Here is a 23,681-nt window from a genome sequence, read left to right on the forward strand (position 1 = left end):
CTTTCTTTATATCAGATCGACACAAAAATAACTACAAGGTACAAGTGACCCAAGTACATCTCTAGTGCGACCCACCAGTATAACTACGTACGAGTACATATTTCGTAAGTACAAGGCCATCACCGCCAGTCTACCCCTCCTACCAATATTTCACCGCGGCCAGACATCAATCTTTATTTACTTCTTTCCAAATATTATACCCAAGAAATCTATATTCACACATAGATCTTAGTTTTCTTATCTCCTAGTTCTTTCAACTAGTCATCTTTCAAAATGGCTTCCCATGACGAGAATGACCATCTCCCTGAGGAGACGCAGGGCTATAAGCTCTCTCAGCCCAAGCAGAGCTTAGCTGAATATCAGAATATGGGTGCGTATTAATAAACCGCGTTTCTTTCTTTTTTGTCTTCTTCTTCTCCCAATATTGCACCAAATAATAAAAATACACTACGCATTCAATTCATACGAAGGGGTGTACCTATGTTTAATAGGTATGATGAGGATGGAAAGTTGGGAGTTGGGTGAAAATCCATTGTGAAAAGGGGGAGATGGAACCGTGACGAGGTTGAGGCTCGATGCTATGTGAGTAGCACCTGATTCGAATTGCGGGCCATGGTTTGTCAATACCTATGGAACCTCAGGTTTGCATACTGTTGCCCGGGAACTACCACCAGTAATAATTGGCATTGGAAGTGCCAATTACCTACAACAACGAACAACAATTCGTTCCGCATTTTTTTCATACCGCAACCACCTCACCAGACCAATTCTTTCGACAAGAATATCGGCACCTCAACCGAGACTCGTCTCTATATTCGACACGTGATACCGTCCTCGCCAATGCATCAGCCCAATCTCAATTTTCGACATGGACGCACCTACGCTCCGTCCACGTCAGCCTGGGCGTGGCGTTACTCAACGTAGTCGCGTTCTCCGACATATGGCTTCGACCCCATTGATGAAGCGCACGTACGTTCCTGATGTAACCGACTTGCCGAACCTTGATCGACATTCAGAGGAAGATGTATATCCGGAAACACCTGTGCGAGAATCTAGCCTACACGACACCACTCTTGTCCCTTCCCAGGGGTCTGGTTCTTTTGATAGCAAGCGATCCCTCGGAGAGTTCCTAAGGGTCGAATTTCAAGCTGGCTCAGCTAAGCCAGCTATCAATAAAAATGCACAACGTTCCCATAGGAAACCCCGTCTTCGCATGGAATTTCTGAGTTGGCTTAAGGGGAGAGCCAAACACAAGTTGACGAGATACCCTTCTTCATCCTCATCTGGAAGTGGCCTTGACCCTGCAATTACATGCAGGGGGCTGTCATATATGATGATTAAAAAGGAAACAACGGTCTCGGATGAATCAGCAAGCCCATTTCCTTACCCATCACCGTCCCCTCCTCCAACTTCTCAGAATGAACAGGACATCCCACAGTCCAGAGTTGAGAAGGTCGTATCTAACAAGAACACCCTTGATACAGATGCCAACGATGAGTCTCTTCAGCGATACAAGCAATCCCTCGGTCTCGGCGGCGGAAAGGATCTCTCTGACCCGAACGATCCTCGAGTTTGCATTATCCACTCCCTAACCATGGACTCACCCGGACGTTCTCCCGTTACTATCGACTTGTCCGCTCCCGGTAGCGAACAGACCCTGAAGGACCGCCCCTTCAAGATTAAGGAGGGTTGCAAGTTCACCATGACCGCCACCTTCAAGGTCCAGCACGAAATCCTTAGCGGTCTGCAGTACGTCCAGATCGTCAAGCGCAAGGGTATCAAAGTTAGCAAGGATTCAGAGATGTTGGTAAGTACTTCGAGAATATTCAAAAAACATCGTCTCGTTATTAACCCATCATAGGGAAGTTATGCTCCGAACACAGAGAAGCAGCCTCTGTATAGCAAGCGCTGTAAGTATTCGCGATCCTACCTTCATTCCCCCAAATATCTAATATTTCAATAGTCCAGGAGGAAGAAGCGCCCTCTGGCATGCTTGCTCGGGGCCACTACAACGCTACCTCGAGCTTCGTCGATGACGACAAGAAGACTCACCTTCAGTTCGAGTGGAGCTTCGACATCAGCAAGGACTGGTAGACGGCGGTGAAAAAAAAAAATCGAGTCCATAGAGAAAATATTTTTTCCATTTGGCTTACGACGACCAAGATATTATGACTGCAGGAAAGAAGAAAATTTTTCTAAAATTTCGCTGGATGTTTCGAGCATAGCTCAACTCGGACGATTTGTGTAGCTAAGGGGATGCAGACAGAACGTTGCGCATATAATAACGAGGCCCAACGATTGATTGAGTGTAGATAGTCCTTATTATGGGAATCAATATTTCTCATCAATTCTCTGCCTAGTGTTTTAATGCTCGCGTGGATTTTATATTTCCTAGCAGTTTTTGTCCTCGGTAATGGGGAATCCAGACAATAAAAACTTGGGTATTTTGATTTGATTCCCTATCATACCAGGGTTTTTAAGGCATTCGTCCATCTAATATGTGTACGATATACCTTCGAATCGTGAATATTCGATTCAAGGGAGTATATCTACAAGAAGTAATCCGGCAGCGCATTCCCGTCGGCTGTCTTCTCCGTTCCCTGTTGAATCTCCTTATGTTGATCATTTTCGGGCGCGGCCGCAAACACGTTGAAGAAGCGTTCACCACTATCACTGACTTCCAGTACGCTAGCCATATTACCGCACCGGTAGCAGTAGTTAGGCGCACTCCAAACCGTGCTCAGCCGGTCATCATATAGGACCTGGTAACCCTCCTGGCACAGCTGATGCGCGCGCAAAATGTGGTTCATTCCGTTGACTGCGAGGAACTTCTTAACTACCCGTGCGCCGAATGTGTACCCCGCACCCCGCGGCGACAGCGAGAACTCGTCTCTCTCGGGATCCGGATCGGACCATACTAGATCGGCCATCGGGCCCTCGTGCGGGATCTCCCGGAATCGGTCGATGATCTTTATTTGGTCGATAGAATGGATCGAAGGCGATAAACCACCGTGTACGCAGAAGATCTGGTCGTTGATGACGACGGACAGGGTGAGGAAGTCGAACATATCGGTAAAATAGTGCCAGACGTTAGCATTACCGTACTTGCGCGAGCACTCCGTGTAGAACCCGTAGGATTGTGTTACGCCGCGCGATTCGTGGTTGCCTCGGATTAAATGTACGCGGTTAGGGTATCGCAGTTTGAGGCAGACGAGTAGTGATATGGTTTCCACGCTGAACATGCCGCGATCTACATAATCGCCTGTAATCCTCGAGGTTAGGGGAGTAAAACTTGATTTGATTGGGCTTGTTTGGGCGCTTACCGAGGAATAGGTAGTTTGTGTCTGGACACCAACCTCCGATCTTGAATATCTCGATTAAGTCGTAGAACTGGCCGTGTATATCGCCAACTACTGTGACAGGAGCCCGCACGTGGACCACGTTGCTCTCTCGCATGAGCAGTTCCTTGGTCTTAGCACATATCGCCTCGATCACCGACTCGGCTAGAAGTTCCTTTTTGTATAATCGGGAGATGCATTCATCTAGATCAACTGACGCTATATAATGTATAAATTAGTTCCCGACCAAGGAGAGTCTTAGGACTATTGCGTGGGGGGACCAACCAGGAAGTCCAGGCATTTTGGGCGGCTAGAACGTTGCAATACGAGGGATGAAGGAGGTGGTAAAAGGAGAAGAAAGTCTACCCAAAGCTTATCTCAAGAAGCTGTTTGTGGTCGACAATGTGAAATGGGCTTCCTTCTGCTCCGGAGAAATGCAAAATCGTATTGGGAGCTAGAAGAAACCGCAAACATGTTCGAAGGAGGAAGGGGATTCGTCGCCTCGCATGGGGAGCTGTCGAATTGAAGTTGGGCGTGAGAAAGGGGGGCGGCGATGGTTGGAGGAATAAATTGAAACCGCGTTGAAGATCAAAGGGAGGAAGAAGATATTCACGCGCCAGAAGAATATGTTCTAGTTTTGTTCACTAATAGTTGGTTTACACACAGTGATGGGGACGTGGGATGGGATAGGATCTGTGGATATCGGCACGGCGAATTGGTAAGCTACCTAGTTAGGTGCTGTACTTACAGTACAGCGAGGTAAGGTTATCGCCTCCACACCGCTCCACACCGACTTTGACCTATCAAAGAGCCGCGGCGCTTAAGCGCGGTTCAAAATCGGCTATATACATACTGCTGTACTAAGATCTTTAGTAATGGCGGCAGAATAGCATTAAGACTGGCACCAGCCTATTGATAATTTAGTATGTGATTTTCCTTATAGAATATGAAATGGCACGGTCAGTACGATGAATATTTTCATTGTCGACATTGTAGCTAGTTGGTAATATTTTAACAAATTTGTCCATTGAAAACATAGTGTGCTTTAATCATGGATAATCTAGTATCCGCAAGATGCGACAAAAGTACCTAGGTACCCTTCTTTAGCCCGCTTTGGCCGCTTTTCCGCTTTTGAGTCATCCGATAAATTTTTTCTGTCTACTTCAACTTTCTTTTTTCAATCTTCAACCTACAAAATTCTTTACCAGAATGTCATAGGAAATCGTCTCTAAGGCGTATATTTCTATACTTATTCACGCCGCATTTGTTGGAGTACATATTTCTCCTATTTTGATTTCGGATAGTTCATAGTAGAACATTCGAATACTGTTTCTTACTCATTTATAAGCCTGCTTACATGTTTACATCCAGTATCGAGAAGGTTTCATATTTCTAATTTGTTGGTATTGTTTGGCAATGCACATACGAGTATTCTTTCCCATTCACAATTTATCTTTGGAATTATGAAAATGGATACCTATTTACTCTACGGTCCAGTTGAGTTGATGGAAAGGAATACAAAGTTCGGAGCTGGCTGACTATTAGGTCTATGGTTTCTGCTATTGATTTATCTATCTACATCATACTTCCTGTTCTGATTATCATCATCATTTTAGTCCCTTCTTCGATGGGTATCATATTCATATAGTATATGTTTCTAGATTAAGTTGTCAAGATATCATTATGGTTGGTATCAATCCGAGCTCGAAGTCAAGCTACGGTATGATGCCACGTTCTCAAGTATATCCATAATGTCTTATTGATTGTACTAGTCAACCTTGCCCTTTTTTTCCCCCTCTCCATGCAAGATAGATCAAACTTTATATTAGAATATCATGACCACATTAGTTTTGTCTTGCTTTATATCTCGTGCGTAAGGCTATATAGTAAGACGCCACTGCCCACGGTTAAGGTTTCTCAATAGGGACGGGCCGAAGTTTAACCGCTACCATCTCCGATAATTTGGTACCTTTAACTTTGTACCCAAATCTTGTCTCGTACCCAGGTAGTGCCCGGTCCGTTCTCAATTGATGGTACCTTTTTTCCATTTTGGCCCTTCCTCTTCGAATCTCACTCGTGAAACCTTCAATTTCAGTCCTTTCTACATTGATATTCGATGCCAGGACACTCAAGCATCAATACTCTCCCTATCTCTCCCATTGTCTTTAGGTCGCAATTCCATCGCCTGGATGGTTTCCTCTTGATGACTCCACAGCATTTATTTTCGCGACACCGGAGTGGGATTTGTGTTGGCGGTGGTCTTCAATTCGTCGCGGTGAGAAGCTGATCCGGTACGTCAAGCTTGATCAACGTGACCTACAACTAGGATCGGATACTCCGTTATGGTCCCGTACCCTTTCATATTTTGATATCTTTCCTTTCTAGACGATTTGTTCTTGATCAGCATCCTATTCGCAGTCCGAATGGGATGCCATTGGCCGGTTTATCTAACTTCGCGCATAGTAGGTCGTTCAACGATTTCTACGCTTCGTCGCGTCTTTCTTGTGTTGAGAGCTACTTCGTCGCAACACCACTCTTCATTATATTCAAGGAATTTCCGCCACATCAGGGACTCAAATCTAAAAAAATCTTCCGGATGATCGCGTTTCCAAGTTGGTAACTTTTACTCTTTCGACCGTTGCGCCCAGGCGCTCGGCCATTCTTCATCAACTTCGTCTTCATCAGCGGCTTCGCCATAGCCATCCTTGAAAGCTATACCTTGTTTCGTAAGGTATAGCTACCAATTCGTCTATTCACTATCATTTTGAGATGGCCCAAGTAGCTCCGGGCTTGGGGCCGGATCGCAACGAGCCTCCGTGCTACAATTGTGGAGTACGGGGCCATATGTTCACCGCATGCCCCGAGGAGCCTCGGAAAGTACCGGCGTAAGTAGTTCATTATTCATCCCGATATCGACACCTTTTCCTATCTTTCCTCCTTTAGAAATTCGGGCCGTGTTGGCTAAGAAAGTATGCTAGTGGGTTGGAGGCCTCTTGGGCACGGCAACAGTCAAGTATCAGTCCTCACAATGATAGCTATACACCAAATAAGCGAAGCAAGGGACCGGTGATAACGCGTTACCCTCCTCCACCTCTTCCTTCGTCTTCTCATCACACGCCCCCGTTGCCTCGTTTTGAGAATCCTCTGCCTCAGCCTTATCAATCGGGGCCTATTCAGAGTTACCCTCCGCGACCGTCTTATAGTCCAGGATTTGGAAACCACCCGCCGTCTGGCCCGCCTTATGATCGATATGGACCTCCGGGACCACCAGGTCCGCCGGGTGCATCGCCGGTGCCACCCGGTCCTCATCGTCCACTAGAGCCACCAGCTTATCGCGGCGCGTATGGTCCTCCGTACGGTGCCCCGGGCTCAGTTCCTGGGCCTTATGAATCACATTATAATCCTCCCCCGGGACGTCCTAGCTCTTATTTTTCTACTGATTACCCTCCCGTCCCTCCCAGTCGAGCGGATCCCTACCCCCCAAACCCATATTCCCACGGTCCGCCTGGTCCCCCTCCATATGGCGTGCAACAATTTCCTCCAGGTCCTCCGCCGCCGTATCTACCACCGACTAGTTTTACTCAACCGCCCACACCGTATGGGTACCGTGGACCTCCTCCCGGGTATCCCCAAAATGATTACAGTCCACCCCAACGCGATCCTCCCCCACCATTTTACCCTGGGTACCCGCCACCTCCCGACCCCTCTTATGGTCAATCACATGGAGACGATAGAGATCGATATCAACGCGGTCGAGGTCATCAACGCCGTTATGACGATAGACGCCCGACCGAAGCTTGGCATCCTCAGGATGCATGGCACAACTCTCCGCCGCCGAACGATCTCACTTACAGGGACGATCATCGTGATAATCGGCATGGGAGATCCTCATATCGAGACGATCGGCAACCTCGCAAATGGGGACACGGTAGGCCCGGGGAGGAACGGCGTCGAGACCGTCATAATCAACATCACCCATACAAAAGTCAGGATAAATCAGACAAACATCATCGGCGAAAGCAACAATCGGCATCAACCCCGAACCAAGGACCTCGTGCACGAAGCCCTCTAGATAGAAAAGCACAATTAACCGTCAAGACCGACGAAGACCGCGAGCCCGGGGAGATTGTATCTGAGCCAACTTCTGCATCAGATCGCGGTAATCTAGACATTGCATCTAACGCGACTCTAAAGAATAACGACGAGGAATTCGATTGGGACGAACAAACCATCTTCCTAGAGCTCCCGTTGGAGAGCAAGGTAGATCCCATTGCAGCACCTTTACCAACTAACTATTCCGAAGAGGTGATGATACCTCCTGCGTTTGATGCCAAATCTTTAAAGTCGCGATTTATCTCGCCACGCAATATCGATGATTTTGCGCAAGGCATCCGCGAAACTAGGGACTGGCAGATAATGCAACACCACCCCGCATTCCTCGATGTGGTGGAAATTCGCCTCGAGAAGTTGGATGATTACGAGAGGGCGATCCAGAAAGACATTGCTATGAGGAATAGCCGCCGAGACCGTGGTAATAATTCTCACGATGTTGGCAGGCACCGTCATGGAAACGCGAAAGGGCCGGGGAGACACCATGGAAAGGATCAGAAGAAAAGGAGGTGGAATGAGATTCATGGTGACGCTGATGATTTTAGGATGGAGAAGCGACATCGCGATTTTCCTTACGATGATGGTTTTAATAAGAGATTGAAACCCATGTCGCCCGAGCCCGGCGAAGTTATCGAGACAGAATCTCAGGAATCTTCTTACGAACCTTCGAGAACGCCCATACTCCCTGTAGGTGGCCTCAAAGAGGCGCCAGAACTAAAGGAGAACAAGAACTCCAATCCACAAACACCTGGTCCTAATTATAGTAGTGGGGAGCGTGATCATGAGACAACGGATCACCAGCCTAATACATTGCCGGTAGACGACCAGGGCCGTCCTAAGTCTCGCTTGCCAACACCGTCAGATCAGCCGGTCGATACCACACCATCATATGATCGGCCACCAAGCAGACAGAGCTCCAGGAGTCGTCGTTCTTCCATTGGAAGTCAAGTTTCCCAAGCCTCTTCGCTTGATCCGATTGAGCGCGAATTGCTTGGAATGGGACGACCTTCAAATGGTACCAGTGACGCCGGAGATGAGTCCCCGAAACGACCGGTGAATGATAAGACAGCGAAACTCAAGCGACGCCAACCTAGGCTTGAGGCGTACTCGTAAGCTAATTGTTTCCGCATTTTATTACTAAGTAGCTAATCTTGCAAACAGGCGTCGTTGGTAAAGGCTTGAAGCCTTGGAGATTCATGATGCCCGATATATGGCATTCCAAAAAGCTATAGAATCAATCAGCCTCATGGCTACGAAATACGCGTTATTGAAGAAATGCGAAAACATCTCGACAAAAATCCATTTCTGCCCCTTTGGTGTATATTGGGCATTGCATCTACGGATCACTTTCAACTAAGTACAAGCATTTATATTTTGTCGATATTTTCAGACTCAAGCGATTGTTTACGACGAAGCAAGATTATAAGTCGAGGTTTTGTACGAAGGGCGGCATGGTTTTGATTCCGGTCTCTTTAAGGATGAATATACGTGGTAATAGCAGAGGCGGCGGGTGTTTAATGTGGAAGCATTGGATTCAGCGGGAGGGGGTCGACAGAGCACTAAAGGCGTACGGATCTTTTCTGTTTCGTTTTTATTTCTAATCTTGGCATCTACGATGTTGTACCTATATTGTACACAAGGCCATCGGATTGGAACGTAAGTGGCCAGCTCGGCGTTCATAGGAGGTCCTCATTGTGGACAAAGGCCAAAATATAATGAATTGATGGCTCGGTAATAAGTGTAATTGGCCCTATCTGACCGCCTTATGTGACGATGGCTTTGATGTTGGATTTCTATATCCTTTATCTCTAGTTTCACCGACTGTCGTAACTGTGTAAGTTCCATGTTTCTTGGTCCTGGCGTATGGGGATTGTTCAACTACCTTCTTTATTCTAAACAATGTTCTTGAACGTTCAAACAATGGATTACGGGGGGCAGAATCTCCGACAATATAAAGGGAACTGCTTGTTCTAATAATGGGACAGTAAATACAATTATATTTAGCCATCGTACTACCTCCTTATCGCGATACGTTCAGTAGGAGGGGGTTATCATTGAGAACAATTACCTGCAAACAATCTGAGAAATAGCCTTCGTTACCTAACCTCTTGCACTTGCACTCTTGGCCCTGTAACGGGGTAACCACCTACCTACACTACCCCCCTCCCCCTCGCACGACTCGGCGAGGAGGAAAGGAAAAACACAGTAACAAATCAACAACAAAAGCCACCCGACGCCATGTGTACAGGGGTCCGCTGGGTCATCCGGTGCTGTCGGTGCTGGACAATCATCATGAAGAACAGCAATATCGCGGGCTACACATGCCACAAAGCGCAGATGAACCGGAAGAAGGGGTGTTGCAGGACTGGTGTTGAGTTCACATCGTATGATAGGATCGGTGATGAGCTGTGTGTGCCTTGTGAGCTTGAGATTGAGATTCAAGTCCTGGATGCGGATACTTGCGATGAGGGACATAGTGAGGAGCGGGTTGGGTATGATGTTGATGATTGTTATGATAGCGAGGATGAGGAGGAAGGGGGTGCTTTGTTGGTTTGGGGTGATGATTAAAGCGGGATACATAGGGAGGGAGGGAGACAGTGTAAAGGTGAGTTTAGTGTCGTAGTTTGTTATTTACTCGCAAACCAACTTATTCCCAGGTAGATTGGATATTGGTTTTCTGCACATGGGACTCTTGAGGTTTTCATTATCGAGATAGGTATTTACAGGAATACAAGCACCGTGCCATCAACGCTTGCTAGGTTAAATTGCTTCTCAGCTATGTCTAGAGTGAAAACAAAGTCTCACAGTGCACCCAGGTATATAAGTATGTTGCGTCCACGCGCATATATACGTGTATTCTCAAAATTGCTAGGTACACTGTGCTATTAGTTGGTATATGCAAATAACTACCCAGTGCAATTATACCCGCGCAGTCATGCGAAAGCAAACACCTCCTGTAGTGTAGAATGCACTGTGATGTGTACCTTTCTATATATACACATAGAATTCTACTCTACTCCTTCTCTTCTCTACTTCACTTCTCAGTAAAGCTCTCCTTCATCAGTACAACCGACCGGGGTGTTCATCAAGACCTTCGTCGCTATTCATCCCCATTAATCATTGTCCCTACATACATCATCCCTATCATTCAACTTCGCACACAAAAACAACTGAAACCTACATCCACCTCCTTGTCACTGTTGCCCAAGATGGTGGTGACCTGGAGCGACCTTTCCCAGGAAATAAGACAAATGATCTTATCTTCCCTAGGATCTTCGGGAACTAGTATTGCTCCCTACGCCGCCGTCTCCAAGGAGTGGCAACAATCCATCGAGGCAAAGAACTTCAAGCATCTAGCGATACGTTATGAAGACTTCGACGCCTTCGGCAAGCTGTCTCGTCCCCATCAGAAACTCGTCGAGCACATCCAGCTTTGCATGGAACTCAAAGAGTATGATTGTAACTCTTGCGAGTCATACACACTGCAGAGAAATGCCATCTACAACGAATGGATGTTGAATCGCTCAACCACTCAATTCTTTAAAATATTAAAGAATTGGGATATTAGGGAAGAGGGCGACCCCGGATTAACCCTCGAGATCAACATTTACTCTCCTAGTGACTTCAAACATGCATTCAAGCACTATGAGCACGGAAATCACCCAACAGACGATGGCGGAGTACAGAACATAACCGATGCTCGCCATGGCTGGTACTACGGCCTCCGCCTTGATCCCCCGGACGCTGCCACAATTGATAGAGTACATGGATTCGTGAAGCAGGACTACAGGCTATAGTTGCCTCAAGTCAAGGCTGATACGAAATTCCTGTTTCCGCGGGATATTCGCCGCTATGTTGAGCCCCAGTCCATAAGCTTTCTACTCGGCGCGTTGCCAAACGTTAAGGAAGTTGGGTACGAGATGTAGCGTCTTTTCAGCCTATTTCGTATGAGGGAAAGAGACTCTGGTAGGTTAATGAGACTAAACCAAGAGATTTGAACTAACTCCTGATATTACAGAATTGGAAGGTACTCTGCGATTTATGTCGATACGAAATATAAAGTCAGTATCACTCTTCGAGGATACCAATCAGGATATCGACGCAGTACACCCATGCAGAATCCACGATGGATACGACCTCAACCAGTCGACTATCACTCCCAACCGTGTCAATCGAATGGCGACCATGTTACCTATGGACCAGTGGCTTGCTAAGCTCAGCTTGAACCTTGAGTGTCTATCCATGTCATTCGTGAGCGACGCGAAATTTTTCTTTAGAGCCGTCGAGCCTGTTTGGATATGGAATGATCTGGAACAACTATCTCTCACTTCACACGTACTCAGACCAGTCTCGCACCCCGACAATCCCAACGACCTCCTCATCGCCGCAGCCCACGCCGCATTACGCATGTCGCGCCTTCGTATTATGGAATTGTGGTATACGGAACCCGAAGCGACCGGAACCACGGGATACGCGGGCGTGTTCCGTTATCAAAGGGTCTCAAAAATGGTTTGCACAATCACTTGGGACGGTACTTGGTCTCTGCCTCTGGAGCCTTCTGTGGTACAAGCTTGGAACGAGGTGGCACTCACTTATACGGAATTTGATATTCGAGTCCGGGAGGATAGACGGGACGCCGGTTGGATGGATTGCCGCGGTGATGCGATCAAGTTCTTGGGGCTACAAGACCATGTGGTGTCACAGACTTCGTTGGAGCACATGGTAATTGAAGCGATTCCTAGATGATTGCAGAGCTTGGGATAGTATGTTCTACGGGAGATCTAGATAGTCTACAAAAGATCTAGACATTTAGCAAGGAACTTTGAGGATTAGGTTAGGTGTATACACTGCCTAGAGGATGTTATGTTAGAGTATACCTAGGTATCTTTCCTAAGAGGGGGGAAGGAGGATGTGAGGTCTTCTATAGGTCCTAGAGCTCCCTAGTCTACGCAAATGGAGATATAAATCACGCTGTTGTGTAGGTAACATAGCTTTGCGTGACGTGTCTTTGCCCTCATTCTTAATGTGAGGCAAATAATTAAGTTTAATATTATATACAGATAATACTAAGTTCGCTTCGTATCATGACCGAGACTATATAACTCCCTTAATTTAACATTACATACATTAGGTATAGCATGAAGGTCCCGCTGGATGTTATGTGCGCCGCCAGCTGAGGTGCTTCATTAAGTTCTAACTTAAATAGTTCCAACCCATAAAGATAACTCTTTCGAGGAGTAGGGGACCACCCCTTAGTTCTTAGCCTGACCACAGGCACCGTTGCCGACGTAGTCGTAGCTGGTGCCGCCGAAGTAGAGATGGCCGATGGTGGCGGCCTGTTTGGAGCCATTGCAGACGCCGGAGTCCTTGACGGTGATACACTTGCCGGAGGTCTGGTAACCGAAACCACCACAGTGGGAGTCGTTCACGCAGAGCATGCAGCAGGCAGAGGCGTCGGTGACGACACCGTGGTCGACCTGGCTGTAGGACGCCGAGAACTTGTTGATGCGCTGTCCGCTGACGCTGGATGCCATGTTGTTGGCCATGCACTGAGCGTAGACGGTGGGTGTGGCACCAACGGTAACGGTGGTCTGAGTTGTGGTCTCGGTTGTGGTGGTGCTGGGCACGTACGAGGTGGTCATGACGGTCTCCGTGGTGTAGTCGGTCACGGTGGTCTCAACGGGGGTAGGTACGACAGTTGTGGTGGTCAAGATAGTACTAGTTGAAGTATCAATAACAGTGGTGGGGTCGCCAGTGATGGTCTCAACCGTAGTAGTGGTCGTGGCGGTGGAAACAATGGTGGAGGAGAAAGTGGTCTAGATTGTACAAGTTAGTGCTCAGATAATTAAAAAGGCAAATAGGATTATGGTCAAAACATACACCACAGGCGACGGCGGTCGCGTAGGTTTCGACATCTCCGTCGTTGAGGACTGGGGTAGGGTCCGCACAAGTGGAAGAGATAGTGCGTCCACGTGCAACACGCTTGGCAGATCTCGCCACAACACCGGGGAGGGCGGACTTGATGGGGGTGAATCCAGCAGCGGCGGCGATGGTGGTTGTGGTAGGAGCAACAGGGACCTAGAAAATTGTGATTAGTAAACTACTAGAGAAGTGGTAGTGAATGTTTGCTTACCGTGTTGGTAATAACCACGGTGGAGGTGTCAACAACGGTCTCGACATCCGTGGACGTGGTATACTCGGTGGATGTGGTGTAAAAGGTGTCAGTGACCTGTACATCGGTCGAAGTAGATATCTCAGTGGTGAAAACCGTGGTGGTTGTAAGCACAGTCGGGACAGTGGTGGTCTGCTCGGTGCTGGTGGCGGTCACGAAGTCGGTGGAAGTAACAGTAGTGGAGTACAGGGTGGTGCTAATGTAGGAAGGGGGCTTCTTAGCATAGGTGGTCTGGCAGGTTGAGGGGTCCTCGATAACCGGAGCCTTGTAGCTAGGGAGCTTGCTAGGAGACGAGCAGGTACCGCGGCAGCTTCCCAGGATCAAGGAGCCACTCTTTGCAAAAAGGTCAGCGTGGGTAGTAGTACCCTCGTTGATGCGGCTGTTGTAGTACGTGCAGACAAGGTTCTTGTACATGAAGCTGGTGCACTTGGAGCTCTTGTCGCAAGACTTGAGACAGTCGTTGAAAGAGAGGCCATAGTTTTCGCCAATGGAAGTTCCGGTAAGACCATATCCCTTGTAGACATCGTAAGAGCACTGGCAGGAGCCGGTGCCAGCAACGAAGGTCGGCGTAGGGCAAGCAGAGGACGATGAAGTTGACGTCGTGCTGGAGACGGTGCTAGATGTTGATGAGGAAGTAGACGAGGAGGTCGATGAAGACTCCGACGCGGACGGCGTAGAAGTAGTCAACGAAGAGGTCAACGTAGACGAGGTCAAGGACTCTGAAGAGGTTGTTGACCAGGTCTCTGACGATGACACTGATGAAGTCGTATACGACGAAGACTCTGACGAGGTCACCGAGGAGGAAGCAGATGAGGATTCCGATGAGGAAACGCTCGAGCTAGTCGACGGGTCATAGACACTAGAGGTCGAGCTGGGGTCGTACGAAGAGATGGTACTCGACGAAGTGGGAAGAGCCGGGTATGACGAAGATGACTCCGAAGCCGAGCTTGTAGCATACGAGGGCTCCGTGGCGGAGGCACTTGACGAAGTTGATAGTCCTGGGTAGGATCCTTCGTAAGCCGAGCTCGAAGAGCTGGCGGAAGCGGAAGCGGAAGCGGAAGACGAAGACGAAGACGGGAAAACCGACTTGCACTTGGCGGCCGCTTCTCTCGCGAGAAGGGCAACAAGGATGGCCTCGAACCTCATGGTGATGATGAAAACACACTCTAACAGGGACAAAAAGAAGGACTAGTCCGCACGAAGCAGGCTTGGAACTGTAAGAGTTGAGCGAGCGTAGAAACGAGCGACGAGAGGCTAAAGAGAAAGCTTTCCATCTTGGGAGGTCTCACTACTGCCTACTTATACGTCTCTGTACTTGAGGAGCACCGGAAGCGGGAGGGAAATTGAAAATCGCTATGTCAATACATCAACTAGCCGAGTAGTGAGGAAAGCTCCATTTCCGTTAGACTAGTATAACCTCTACTGAGGCTTTTCGACTGGCTGAGCCCTCTAGAGTAGACGCCGACTATACAGCTAGGCTCATATGGGACTTGACAGCCGTGACGATAGAAAGTTATCAAGAGGTCTAGACTACCTGGAGTGTCTAGACCAAGCTTCTAGCAGTTTGTGGAGTAGCTGAAAGCCACAATCACATACTATCGAGCAGCTTGGACCTGACTAACACATCAATTGATAGAAGCTAGGCGGCGGCTCCTTTCCGCACAGAGGTCTAGTAAGCGAATGTTGTGGAAATTATTATCCTCTTCAACGTAACTGAGGAGGATTTTGGCCAATCAGTAGCTGTCATATATTACCGACAGATCGGACAGATCGATTTACCCCTGACTAGTGTCTAGCTCCGGATACTATTCGCGCCTAGCCGGTAAGGCTCTAACGATAATTGGCCACATATAGGGTAGGAGGATGGACTATGTTAGAGGCGTTTTTCTTAAGCTGGTTATGTGACGACTTACATCCTGCTTTCAGTTTAGTTACACCGAGGCAACTCGATATTTCAACCCGCTCTGGTAAGAAGGCATCGTGGTGTATGAGCTGGCAGGTTAAAATAACTCAAATTGAGCTCGAGAGTCGTACGATTCTAATGTAATAAATATTCCTTCATTGTATTAACCTAGTTATTTCCTCGACGTATCCCGATGTACGATAATCGTCGGAAGGAATCATTATTGCTTGTGCACGTCTGTACCTGGGTAATATTGGTGTCATGAACACCAACTTGAGATAAATGATAAATTAATGTATAATTGGTCTTTGATAGTATAATTACACAATTCCATGATAGCTAAACCTATTGATAAAAGAATGTTTTCGTAATAAGTTGCGGGTTGTGAACACTCTCGAATGTGTTAATTCATGGGTGAATTTTCAGTGATGAAATTGAGAGAAGAAAAAAGAGGGGAAGAGAACTAAGATGAATACCTAGGTACAGCTGTGGCATTACCTAAGCTTCGGTTAAACATCGGATAGGCTTAGTAGTGATGAGCTCCGATAAGATAAAGCTACCCCGCCTACACTCTACTGCGTACCTTGTCTGCTTGTAGGGCTGAAGGCAACGAAGCGATGACATAAAGGGAGGAGGCAAACCTTAACGATGTAACTGCAAGTGGGTTGATGTCTTGTCATTCGCCCTAAACCTAACTCCTTACACCTTAATGTTCTATTTAAGTACATACTGTTGCTATACCTCATAGTTTACAAAATACTAAACCTTTCATCCAACGCATCTTCAATCTATCAACCGTGATTCGAGTGGATTCATCACCACCATGTCGACTAATCCCTTAAGTTCGTCGGCCATCCTCCAGCAGATGGCCGACGCCTTACCTACCCACCCTCAAGGCGATACTACTTCCGATTTGAGCAGTTCCCACGAAGCTTTGGCCTTGTTTGCTCATGCTTGTATGGCCTCACTTGGATTTCGTCTTCTCGGCTTTGATGAAGACAAGCTCGAAGGTTAGTCTATCATACCATCTCTAGATACTCCTCTGTAGACGGTACTAACATCATTTCAATAGAGGCGAAATGCCACGAGCTAGCCCCGCGACTCCCACCTAACTGGAATGCATCCTTCAACACATACGCATTTGTCTATGCGCATCAACAATCAGCACTTCGTTTCGTTATTAGGACAGATCGCATGGGAGGCAAAGCCGAAATCCGGGGTCTCGGCATCAACGACGAACGTATCACGCGTGTCGAAGTAACCATCAAAGACTTTATCTCAAACGCGGCTCTCCCTATCAGAATCACTATCAATGATGATGGCGAAGATCGCTCCGCTCTACCGCAGACATTACAGAACGTCTTCATCTCCGGAAACCGCATCGAGGATCTAGCCAGCCTCATCAAAATAAACATTGTCCAAAAACTCCTACCTGCGTTACAAAAGGAGGGCTACGAGGAATCTCCCGATGACAGAGCTGCACACGACGATGCCGGTGAAGCGGGTCGAAGGCCTCCGAGACAGCCCGTGCTTCCAGATCCACTGCCCCAGCCGGCTCAACCGTACCCATTTAACGATCCACTTAACCCGCCTCCTCGCAACCCCGTTCCGGCCGGCGATTTCCCACCTCCAGGATTCGAAGATCCTTATGATATCAATCGCCCAGCACGAAGCCCCCTACAGCCTGGTCGTAGTCCATTTGGAAATATTGGGGCGGATGATTTGAACCCACCTGGGCTAGGACCACATGATCCGCTACGTCCGGGAATGGGTATTGGAGGGGGGTTACCGAGACCTGGTGGAGGCCGAGGCATGCATCCAACCTTTGATGACCCGCTTTTTGGAGGTCTAGGCGGTGGTAATGAGGAGTTCGACCCTCAGGCACCGCCAGGAGCTAGGTATGATCCCCTAGGTCCAGGGGGTCTCCCAAGACTGGGAGGTCGCAGGCCCGGCGGCGGTGGCGGCGGACCTTTTGGTGGTGGATTTGGTGGCTTTGGTGGGGGCGATATCATTTAATTTAGTGACCTGAGCTGGCGTTAGGGGCAGGTTGGGCGAAGACGGGAGGTTTTACGGAAAGAAAAATGTATTGATTGTATAACCATTACACTTTCATTAAGAGCGCGCGTCTAATAAAGGCGTTATTAAAGCGATGAAAATCGAACTTACTAGATACACTATTGATAGTGCAATAAACTCACGTTGTTTAAGGGTTATTATGGTACAATTAGAAGGTCGTATATGCACACTAAGATCAAATAATTCAATTCATTCATTCATTGATTCGAAGTTGGTGATTTTTCTTTGGCCTTGCCCTCTTCGACCCAACATTCAAAGAACAAAGGCCCAGCTTCAACCATACGGAGAGGGGTCGTCTTGGCTCCTCCGACATCCTCGCCAGATGTTTGCTTGTCTTTGTTTTTGGGCTGTAGATTCGACTGAGTGGGTATCCAAGGTTGCGGATGCTGAGATAATTAGTTGCAATTCTTTAGATGAACGCTGCAAAAAGACGATACTTACGCCTATTGGGGCCGCACCCTCATCTCGCAACTCTACCGCAATGGTAAAAGTACACCCCTCTGGAAGTGGTGTCATTTTTTCACCAGTGTAGGCTAGCTTCCTTACAGTGGCGCGTAATTGTTCGTCTACATTGGCCCAATTTACTTTTCCTTCTGTACTACCATCGGTATTGGCGGCCTCTCCTTCAGCGATCTCCTCTTCTTCAATTGTCCTAGGCCCTTTCACCTCCTTATAACCTTCCCATGCTGGAAAGTTGGCAACATCGAACATCCATCGTTCCATCACTTTTGCTTGCTTATCGTGGATAACAACAGCAATGCGCTCTACAACACCTAGAATAAGCTGTGCCTTTACGGCATCAACAGCATCGCGAATCCACGAACATACTTTGGGGTGCCTGGATTGGTGAACTGGCAGATTATATGCTCGGCTGGTGAGGAATGTCTGTGCAGGGTAGATGGAACGGTAAAACAAGATATTGTGGATGCATATTGTAAGGAATTGGGTGAAAGAGTTTAGAACATGGGATGCTTGACTGGCGGATATCTCTTGTTGATCGTCGTGAGGTTCCTGATCTGGTTCGGGAGACATGTTTGGTAGGTGCTTAGGTGCTAAGGTTAGGTGCTTGGGTAGGGCGGTAGGGCTTAGATAACGCCACCTGCTAGGCACCTCCCCGTAAGTTTGGTAACTCTGACCTGGACCCGACCCCGTGTTAAGCTAGTTAGGTAGCTGCAAGGCAAGACAACGTTAGCCTATCGACGCGTTGAGGGGCAGGAACAAAGCTTAAAAACGCGTTAAGTGGAAGGTGTTTCAGTGTTCAGTCTATGTACATTGAGTACCTGGTAATTTCCCCGTAATCATCATCATTGCACATGTACCTAGGTATTTTGCACAGTCCTGAAAGTAACGTAATTCAGTAGTTCCTGCCAATCAATTGGGTATTTAAAATTTGAGTTTTATCGGGTGATCAACAGTGCGCCGTGCCAGAAAAACGCGTTTGCGCTAAGCTTTGACACACCTACGCAGCTGCCAAATTACCTAGGTACAGGCGACCGTTAGGCTTATTGGTGCTAAACCTTTTAAAGGATTTAATGCACAAATAAATCGAGTTCGGCGTCCCACCTTCAATTCGTCCCGCATCTGTCCCGCCGCCACTGTTTTGACCGCTTTAGACTAAACACAAACATTCTTGTCGAGGCAACAGTCTCGACGGAACAATTCCCAAGATCCCCCGCGCCGAAGTAACGGCTTCATATTATCTAAGTAAATTGTTTTCGACCCAAATCCCCCGGATTGCGACGAGATTCACGCGCTACCATGGAGGACCAGCTTGTCCAGGTCCTAGCCAACACGCAGTTGGCCGCCGAGGGACCTAGAAAACAGGCAGAAATTGATTTGAAGCGTGCTTCTAGCAATCCTGCCTTCCCTGCCTCTCTCACCAACGTCGCCCGACATAGTTCTATTTCGGTAGAAATCCGACAGGCGGCCTTAACCACGTTACGACTTTTCATTGAGAAAAATTGGAGCGGCGACAATGACGGCTTCCCCATTATTCCCGTCGCTGATTCCATCAAGGACCAGCTCAGACCTTTGATTCTTGACCTTGCATTGAACTCAGACGACAAGAAGATCAAATCCTCTGCAAGGTACGAGCACTAAATCGCGCCATGTTGATTCTTTCTATTGTTACATCTAGATGGCCCTCCAAACATACAAGCACATGCTCTATTGATTATTAAAAAGCTGTCACTAACTTTTCATGTCCTATAGCTATGTTGTAGGAAAGATCGCTAACGTTGATTTCCCCGAACAATGGTCTACCCTCCTCCCTACCCTTCTTGAGACGATTACAAATGGCAGCGACGACCAACTTCATGGGGCTTTGATCGTGCTCCGCGATCTGGTTGAAGAGAGTTTAAGTGACGATCAATTTTTCTCTATGGCACGCGATATCGTTAAGGTCGTATATGATGTGGCCACAAATGGAAATCGAAAGCCCGCTCTACGAGGGCTTGCCGTCGCCGTCTTTCGAGGATGCTTTGACCTCATGGATACAGTTAAAGAAGAACACCCCAAGGAGGTTCAAGGATTCGCTGAGGAAGCCATGAAGGGTTGGTTCCCGTTCTTCCAAGAGACCATGAAGCTGGGTCTTCCCGAACGTGACCCGGAGTTGACGTCGCAACCTGAATCTTGGAACGGCATTGTCGCTTTAAAGCTACAGGTCGTCAAATGCCTCTTAAAGTTGAAGCTGGTTTTCCCCAGCATCTTACTGCCTGAGACTCCTCACTTTTTTCAAGCGATTTGGGGAGAATTGTTACTTCTTGAACCTTCCCATGAGCAGATGTACATTGAGAATGGAGCGCAAGGCAGGCTGGAAGACTCAGATGGTCTCCCCTATACCCTTGATTTTCTCGTTCTAGAAGAACTGGACTTTTTGAATGGCAGCATAAGGGCGCCACCAGTTCGCAAAGAATTAGAGGCCCAGCTAGCAGCCCATCCTTCAGCACATGAAACACCTTGGGTTCTAGATCTCATGAAGCTTGCTTCTTCCTACGCCCGTATCACTCTGGAGGAGGAGGAATTGTGGGATATCGATGTCTCACTCTATCTTGCGGAAGAACAGTCCGTCAGCGCCAACTATACCCCTCGAACAGCTTGTGGAGACCTCCTTATCAAGCTAGGCGAGTGGTTGAATCAAAGAGCGTTAGAGGGACTCTTCGCGTATACAAAGAGCCTATTCGTCGAAGATGCATCTTGGAGAAAACAGGAAGCGGCCCTTTTCCTGCTCAACATGCTTGTGAATGACTTCGTTGATTGCGGTAAGGATGTACCGGCCGAGGTTAGCCAAGCATTCCTTGAGTTGATTAACTACGCTATCAACCGTCCCGCGGAACCGTTGCTGCGTGGTCGCGGCTATCTAGTCGCTGGCGTGCTGTCTCAATTCAATGGGACAGCAGCTGCGCTCATGGATCGGACAATTGAAACTATTACATCAGACCAATCCGAACTTGTGCAGGTCGCATGCATTAAAGCGGTTGAGGGCTTTCTACGAGGCGGAAACGTCGCCGGGAACCATTTACTCCAGGCTAAGGTGGTAAATGCTATTTCGCAGTGGCTCTCAACCAAAGATATGACCGATCTTGAGGAAGCAGACGACCTACTTGTCACTCTTACAGAAACCCTTCGAGCTGCCATCAATATCGACAAACGTGTTGCCGTATCCAACGACATTCCTGCTTTGGATCTACTCTTCCTCATCGCCAAGCACGGCTCATCCAACTGGCAAGTTACAATGCTTATTTGTGAGGAATTCGAGGATATTGTGAAGACGCTGCCGGACCCAGCCGCCTATCAAGCGCTTTGCCAAAAAGTTCTCCCTTCACTGACCGGCGCATTCAACGTTGCCGACGCGACTGAAGATAGCCCACTTATTACGGTATGTCGAGCCCATCTACAACTGTTGAATATTGAATCCCTTAGCATGCTGGAATCTTTCCGACTGCGCCTAAATTCCTCTTACATGAAAACTGGCAAAAGCTAATTTTTTATGATAGTTCGCAACTGAGTTGATGGCATCCCTCACTCAGTATGCTTCAGAGCCTCTTCCTCCTGGTTTCGTAGCAGCTACTCTGCCTAAATTAAGCCGCTTGCTCATGGAGGGCAATGAGGGTGATATCCTTCGACCTGGTTCTGAATCAGTCAAGTACTTACTGCAACACGATCACGAGCAAGTGTTCAACTACCACGATGAGAATAACAGGTCCGGTCTCGAAGTTTGTCTCCATATTATCGACCGTCTGCTAGGCCCTTCCATTGAGGATAACGCCGCATCGGAAGTTGGTGGTCTTGCAGCAGAATTGGTTGAAAAGGCAGGCCACGAGCGGTTAGGACCGTTTTTGCCGCAACTCTTGCAGGCCGTGGCTAACCGATTGGTCACTGCTGAAGCTGCTTCGTTCATTCAATCGCTCATTCTAGTCTTTGCGAGACTCTCTCTCGTGGGTGCCCATGATGTAGTAGAGTTCCTCAGCACGATTCAACTAGATGGTAAGAGCGGTTTACAGGTCGTCTTGAGTAAATGGCTGGAAAACTCGGTCAATTTTGCCGGGTATGATGAGATTAGACAAAAGTAAGTGCAGTCAGGATATTATCGACTTGCATTTTGCTAATAGATATATAGCGTCATTGCTCTCTCTAAGCTGTACACCTTGAATGACCCTCGGGTTACTCAGACGTTGGTTTTGGGTGACCTTATCACCCCCGCAAGTGAGGTGATCATGACACGATCGCGGGCTAGGCAGAGTGAGTCCCCTCGTGCCCCTCCTCGCAGTAGTATTGACTCGGATCCAGCGCCAGATCAATGGAGTATCATCCCTGCGCCGCTCAAGATTTTGAAGGTCTTGATCGAGGAGCTCCTCTCGGCCTCGGGAGCTAATAGCGCCGCAAACTTAGCTGCTGCTGCTGCTTCTGAATTTGTCGACGAAATTGATGACGACGGTTGGGAAGATGAAGCTGACACGCTTGATCTCAGCCTAGGCAGTGTCAAGGCTGGTATGATGAGCTATATGGAGTCTAGTAGCATGCGCCACCGAGATGATGAGACTCAAGCTTATCTAATAGAATTCTTCCTGGCCGCCGCGCGCGACAATGTTTCTGGTTTCGGAGAATGGTATAACCAATTGACGGACGCTGAGAAACAAAAGCTACAACAGCTTTCTGAAGGACAATAGTCATTTGATTCAGCAATCGCCGCGTGCCATGCGGGATAGAAAGTGATTTCGCGAGAACATTTACGAGTGGCGTCTGGGTTCGTATCAGATGATTAGAAAAAGACGTCCGCACAAAGAATGGTTCCGTCAAAGGCCTGCTTAAAATTGCCAAAAGGAGGGTTTAATGCCTTGGTATGGTGGTTGGCGAAGATACCTAGATGAGGGCGGTCCAATATTCGGATTGGACACGCAAGTAGTATATAATGCTACGACAGTAATCCTTAGGGGGGAATGGTGACCTAGATAGGCACGCAACAATAACTAAGTCTACAAAATAAAAATCATTATAGTTGACATACCTCTTTTTCCAAGTCAGAGATATACGTGCGTCGTGTCCATATAGAGGGAGCACGGATTACTAATTAGTGCTCGTCAGCAACTTCGTTAGGTAATCGAAATCATTCCTACAATGACTAATCCATATAGTCTTGACTAATGCAATTTATATAATGAAGCTGACGATGACTAATTAATTAGTTATCATCGTCTATGAGATACACAAATATAGCATCTTGATGCCATGCTACATACACGATCACCAAATCATCTTAAAGGGCACGTATGTGTACTTGTTCAAAGCATTCGCAACCGTACTTTCCATTCATATAATTACTAACCGTCCAATGCAGCTATAAAAGGGGGACCAACAGGTCTTACCTATCTTCTAAGTCGTAGTTCATGAGAAACAAGCCCAGCCGATCCAAGCCGAGCCAAGCCGAACCCGTAACCGTTACCCGTTTACCAGAAGAATCGTCGTTTTTTTCGTTACGTTACGGAGTTTACAAAACACAACGGCCGTCCACGCGGCCGATTTTTCTCTTTCCCCTGCTGCCTTGTACAAGATAAAGCGCCATTATCATGGTCATCAATATACA

At 47.7% G+C, this 23,681-nt stretch overlaps 10 protein-coding genes across 10 annotated transcripts; 7 read left to right on the plus strand and 3 right to left on the minus strand.

The window, feature by feature from the left end:
• Positions 1-15: 15 nt before the first annotated feature.
• Positions 16-2,322, plus strand: F4822DRAFT_33226 (E set domain-containing protein). The gene is made up of 5 exons (XM_051455666.1): positions 16-104; positions 233-370; positions 1,485-1,807; positions 1,862-1,910; positions 1,964-2,322. The coding sequence occupies exons 2-5, from the start codon at positions 274-276 to the stop codon at positions 2,092-2,094; spliced, it is 600 nt and encodes a 199-aa protein (XP_051319769.1). The 5' UTR covers positions 16-104; positions 233-273; the 3' UTR covers positions 2,095-2,322.
• Positions 2,323-2,549: 227 nt separating this feature from the next.
• Positions 2,550-3,639, minus strand: F4822DRAFT_424453 (serine/threonine-protein phosphatase PP2A catalytic subunit; the record flags this gene model as incomplete). The annotated part of the gene is made up of 3 exons (XM_051460147.1): positions 2,550-3,262; positions 3,324-3,557; positions 3,624-3,639. The coding sequence occupies 3 exons, from the start codon at positions 3,637-3,639 to the stop codon at positions 2,550-2,552; spliced, it is 963 nt and encodes a 320-aa protein (XP_051319770.1).
• Positions 3,640-5,885: 2,246 nt separating this feature from the next.
• On the plus strand, positions 5,886-8,737 carry F4822DRAFT_33359 (uncharacterized protein). The gene is made up of 3 exons (XM_051455696.1): positions 5,886-6,223; positions 6,317-8,557; positions 8,610-8,737. The coding sequence occupies exons 1-3, from the start codon at positions 6,108-6,110 to the stop codon at positions 8,620-8,622; spliced, it is 2,370 nt and encodes a 789-aa protein (XP_051319771.1). The 5' UTR covers positions 5,886-6,107; the 3' UTR covers positions 8,623-8,737.
• Positions 8,738-9,686: 949 nt separating this feature from the next.
• On the plus strand, positions 9,687-10,016 carry F4822DRAFT_424455 (uncharacterized protein; the record flags this gene model as incomplete). Its single annotated transcript, XM_051460148.1, has 1 exon — positions 9,687-10,016. The coding sequence occupies one exon, from the start codon at positions 9,687-9,689 to the stop codon at positions 10,014-10,016; it is 330 nt and encodes a 109-aa protein (XP_051319772.1).
• A 641-nt stretch (positions 10,017-10,657) lies between these two features.
• Positions 10,658-11,245, plus strand: F4822DRAFT_424456 (uncharacterized protein; the record flags this gene model as incomplete). The annotated part of the gene is made up of 1 exon (XM_051460149.1): positions 10,658-11,245. The coding sequence occupies one exon, from the start codon at positions 10,658-10,660 to the stop codon at positions 11,243-11,245; it is 588 nt and encodes a 195-aa protein (XP_051319773.1).
• Positions 11,246-11,395: 150 nt separating this feature from the next.
• On the plus strand, positions 11,396-12,194 carry F4822DRAFT_424457 (uncharacterized protein; the record flags this gene model as incomplete). Its single annotated transcript, XM_051460150.1, has 2 exons — positions 11,396-11,414; positions 11,467-12,194. 2 exons carry the CDS (start codon positions 11,396-11,398, stop codon positions 12,192-12,194), a joined length of 747 nt encoding a protein of 248 aa, XP_051319774.1.
• Positions 12,195-12,440: 246 nt separating this feature from the next.
• On the minus strand, positions 12,441-15,128 carry F4822DRAFT_33371 (uncharacterized protein). Its single transcript, XM_051455700.1, has 3 exons — positions 13,582-15,128; positions 13,329-13,526; positions 12,441-13,264 (listed from the first exon to the last, which is right to left on the minus strand). Exons 1-3 carry the CDS (start codon positions 14,764-14,766, stop codon positions 12,701-12,703), a joined length of 1,947 nt encoding a protein of 648 aa, XP_051319775.1. The 5' UTR covers positions 14,767-15,128; the 3' UTR covers positions 12,441-12,700.
• Positions 15,129-16,128: 1,000 nt separating this feature from the next.
• On the plus strand, positions 16,129-17,718 carry F4822DRAFT_386734 (PI31 proteasome regulator N-terminal-domain-containing protein). Its single transcript, XM_051456737.1, has 2 exons — positions 16,129-16,533; positions 16,596-17,718. Exons 1-2 carry the CDS (start codon positions 16,347-16,349, stop codon positions 17,537-17,539), a joined length of 1,131 nt encoding a protein of 376 aa, XP_051319776.1. The 5' UTR covers positions 16,129-16,346; the 3' UTR covers positions 17,540-17,718.
• F4822DRAFT_386736 (DNA-binding protein) lies at positions 17,719-18,978 on the minus strand. The gene is made up of 2 exons (XM_051456738.1): positions 18,041-18,978; positions 17,719-17,985 (listed from the first exon to the last, which is right to left on the minus strand). The coding sequence occupies exons 1-2, from the start codon at positions 18,629-18,631 to the stop codon at positions 17,797-17,799; spliced, it is 780 nt and encodes a 259-aa protein (XP_051319777.1). The 5' UTR covers positions 18,632-18,978; the 3' UTR covers positions 17,719-17,796.
• A 127-nt stretch (positions 18,979-19,105) lies between these two features.
• F4822DRAFT_386738 (ARM repeat-containing protein) lies at positions 19,106-23,100 on the plus strand. Its single transcript, XM_051456739.1, has 5 exons — positions 19,106-19,686; positions 19,811-21,476; positions 21,595-22,166; positions 22,218-22,339; positions 22,388-23,100. Exons 1-5 carry the CDS (start codon positions 19,358-19,360, stop codon positions 22,765-22,767), a joined length of 3,069 nt encoding a protein of 1,022 aa, XP_051319778.1. The 5' UTR covers positions 19,106-19,357; the 3' UTR covers positions 22,768-23,100.
• The last annotated feature ends 581 nt before the right edge of the window (positions 23,101-23,681 follow it).

Source organism: Hypoxylon trugodes, assembly GCF_022578975.1.
Source record: "Hypoxylon trugodes strain CBS 135444 unplaced genomic scaffold F4822scaffold_1, whole genome shotgun sequence".
Classification (NCBI taxonomy): domain Eukaryota; kingdom Fungi; phylum Ascomycota; class Sordariomycetes; order Xylariales; family Hypoxylaceae; genus Hypoxylon; species Hypoxylon trugodes.

What these genes read in the sequence shown, in the direction of transcription:
- F4822DRAFT_386738 (XM_051456739.1), top strand. Translation starts at nt 19,358, where the DNA reads ATGGAGGACCAGCTTGTCCAGGTCCTAGCCAACACGCAGTTGGCCGCC. An exon ending in AAGATCAAATCCTCTGCAAG is followed by an intron (nt 19,687 to 19,810) that starts GTACGAGCACTA and finishes CATGTCCTATAG; the next exon opens with CTATGTTGTAGGAAAGATCG. An exon ending in ACGATCGCGGGCTAGGCAGA is followed by an intron (nt 22,340 to 22,387) that starts GTGAGTCCCCTC and finishes ACTCGGATCCAG; the next exon opens with CGCCAGATCAATGGAGTATC.
- F4822DRAFT_33359 (XM_051455696.1), top strand. Translation starts at nt 6,108, where the DNA reads ATGGCCCAAGTAGCTCCGGGCTTGGGGCCGGATCGCAACGAGCCTCCG. An exon ending in GAGCCTCGGAAAGTACCGGC is followed by an intron (nt 6,224 to 6,316) that starts GTAAGTAGTTCA and finishes AAAGTATGCTAG; the next exon opens with TGGGTTGGAGGCCTCTTGGG.
- F4822DRAFT_33226 (XM_051455666.1), top strand. Translation starts at nt 274, where the DNA reads ATGGCTTCCCATGACGAGAATGACCATCTCCCTGAGGAGACGCAGGGC. An exon ending in AGCTGAATATCAGAATATGG is followed by an intron (nt 371 to 1,484) that starts GTGCGTATTAAT and finishes CCCTTGATACAG; the next exon opens with ATGCCAACGATGAGTCTCTT. An exon ending in GCCTCTGTATAGCAAGCGCT is followed by an intron (nt 1,911 to 1,963) that starts GTAAGTATTCGC and finishes ATATTTCAATAG; the next exon opens with TCCAGGAGGAAGAAGCGCCC.
- F4822DRAFT_33371 (XM_051455700.1), bottom strand. Translation starts at nt 14,766, where the DNA reads ATGAGGTTCGAGGCCATCCTTGTTGCCCTTCTCGCGAGAGAAGCGGCC. An exon ending in CCGTGGTTATTACCAACACG is followed by an intron (nt 13,527 to 13,581) that starts GTAAGCAAACAT and finishes ACAATTTTCTAG; the next exon opens with GTCCCTGTTGCTCCTACCAC. An exon ending in CGACCGCCGTCGCCTGTGGT is followed by an intron (nt 13,265 to 13,328) that starts GTATGTTTTGAC and finishes TGTACAATCTAG; the next exon opens with ACCACTTTCTCCTCCACCAT.
- F4822DRAFT_386736 (XM_051456738.1), bottom strand. Translation starts at nt 18,631, where the DNA reads ATGTCTCCCGAACCAGATCAGGAACCTCACGACGATCAACAAGAGATA. An exon ending in AGGGTGCGGCCCCAATAGGC is followed by an intron (nt 17,986 to 18,040) that starts GTAAGTATCGTC and finishes TAATTATCTCAG; the next exon opens with CATCCGCAACCTTGGATACC.
- F4822DRAFT_386734 (XM_051456737.1), top strand. Translation starts at nt 16,347, where the DNA reads ATGTCGACTAATCCCTTAAGTTCGTCGGCCATCCTCCAGCAGATGGCC. An exon ending in TGATGAAGACAAGCTCGAAG is followed by an intron (nt 16,534 to 16,595) that starts GTTAGTCTATCA and finishes TCATTTCAATAG; the next exon opens with AGGCGAAATGCCACGAGCTA.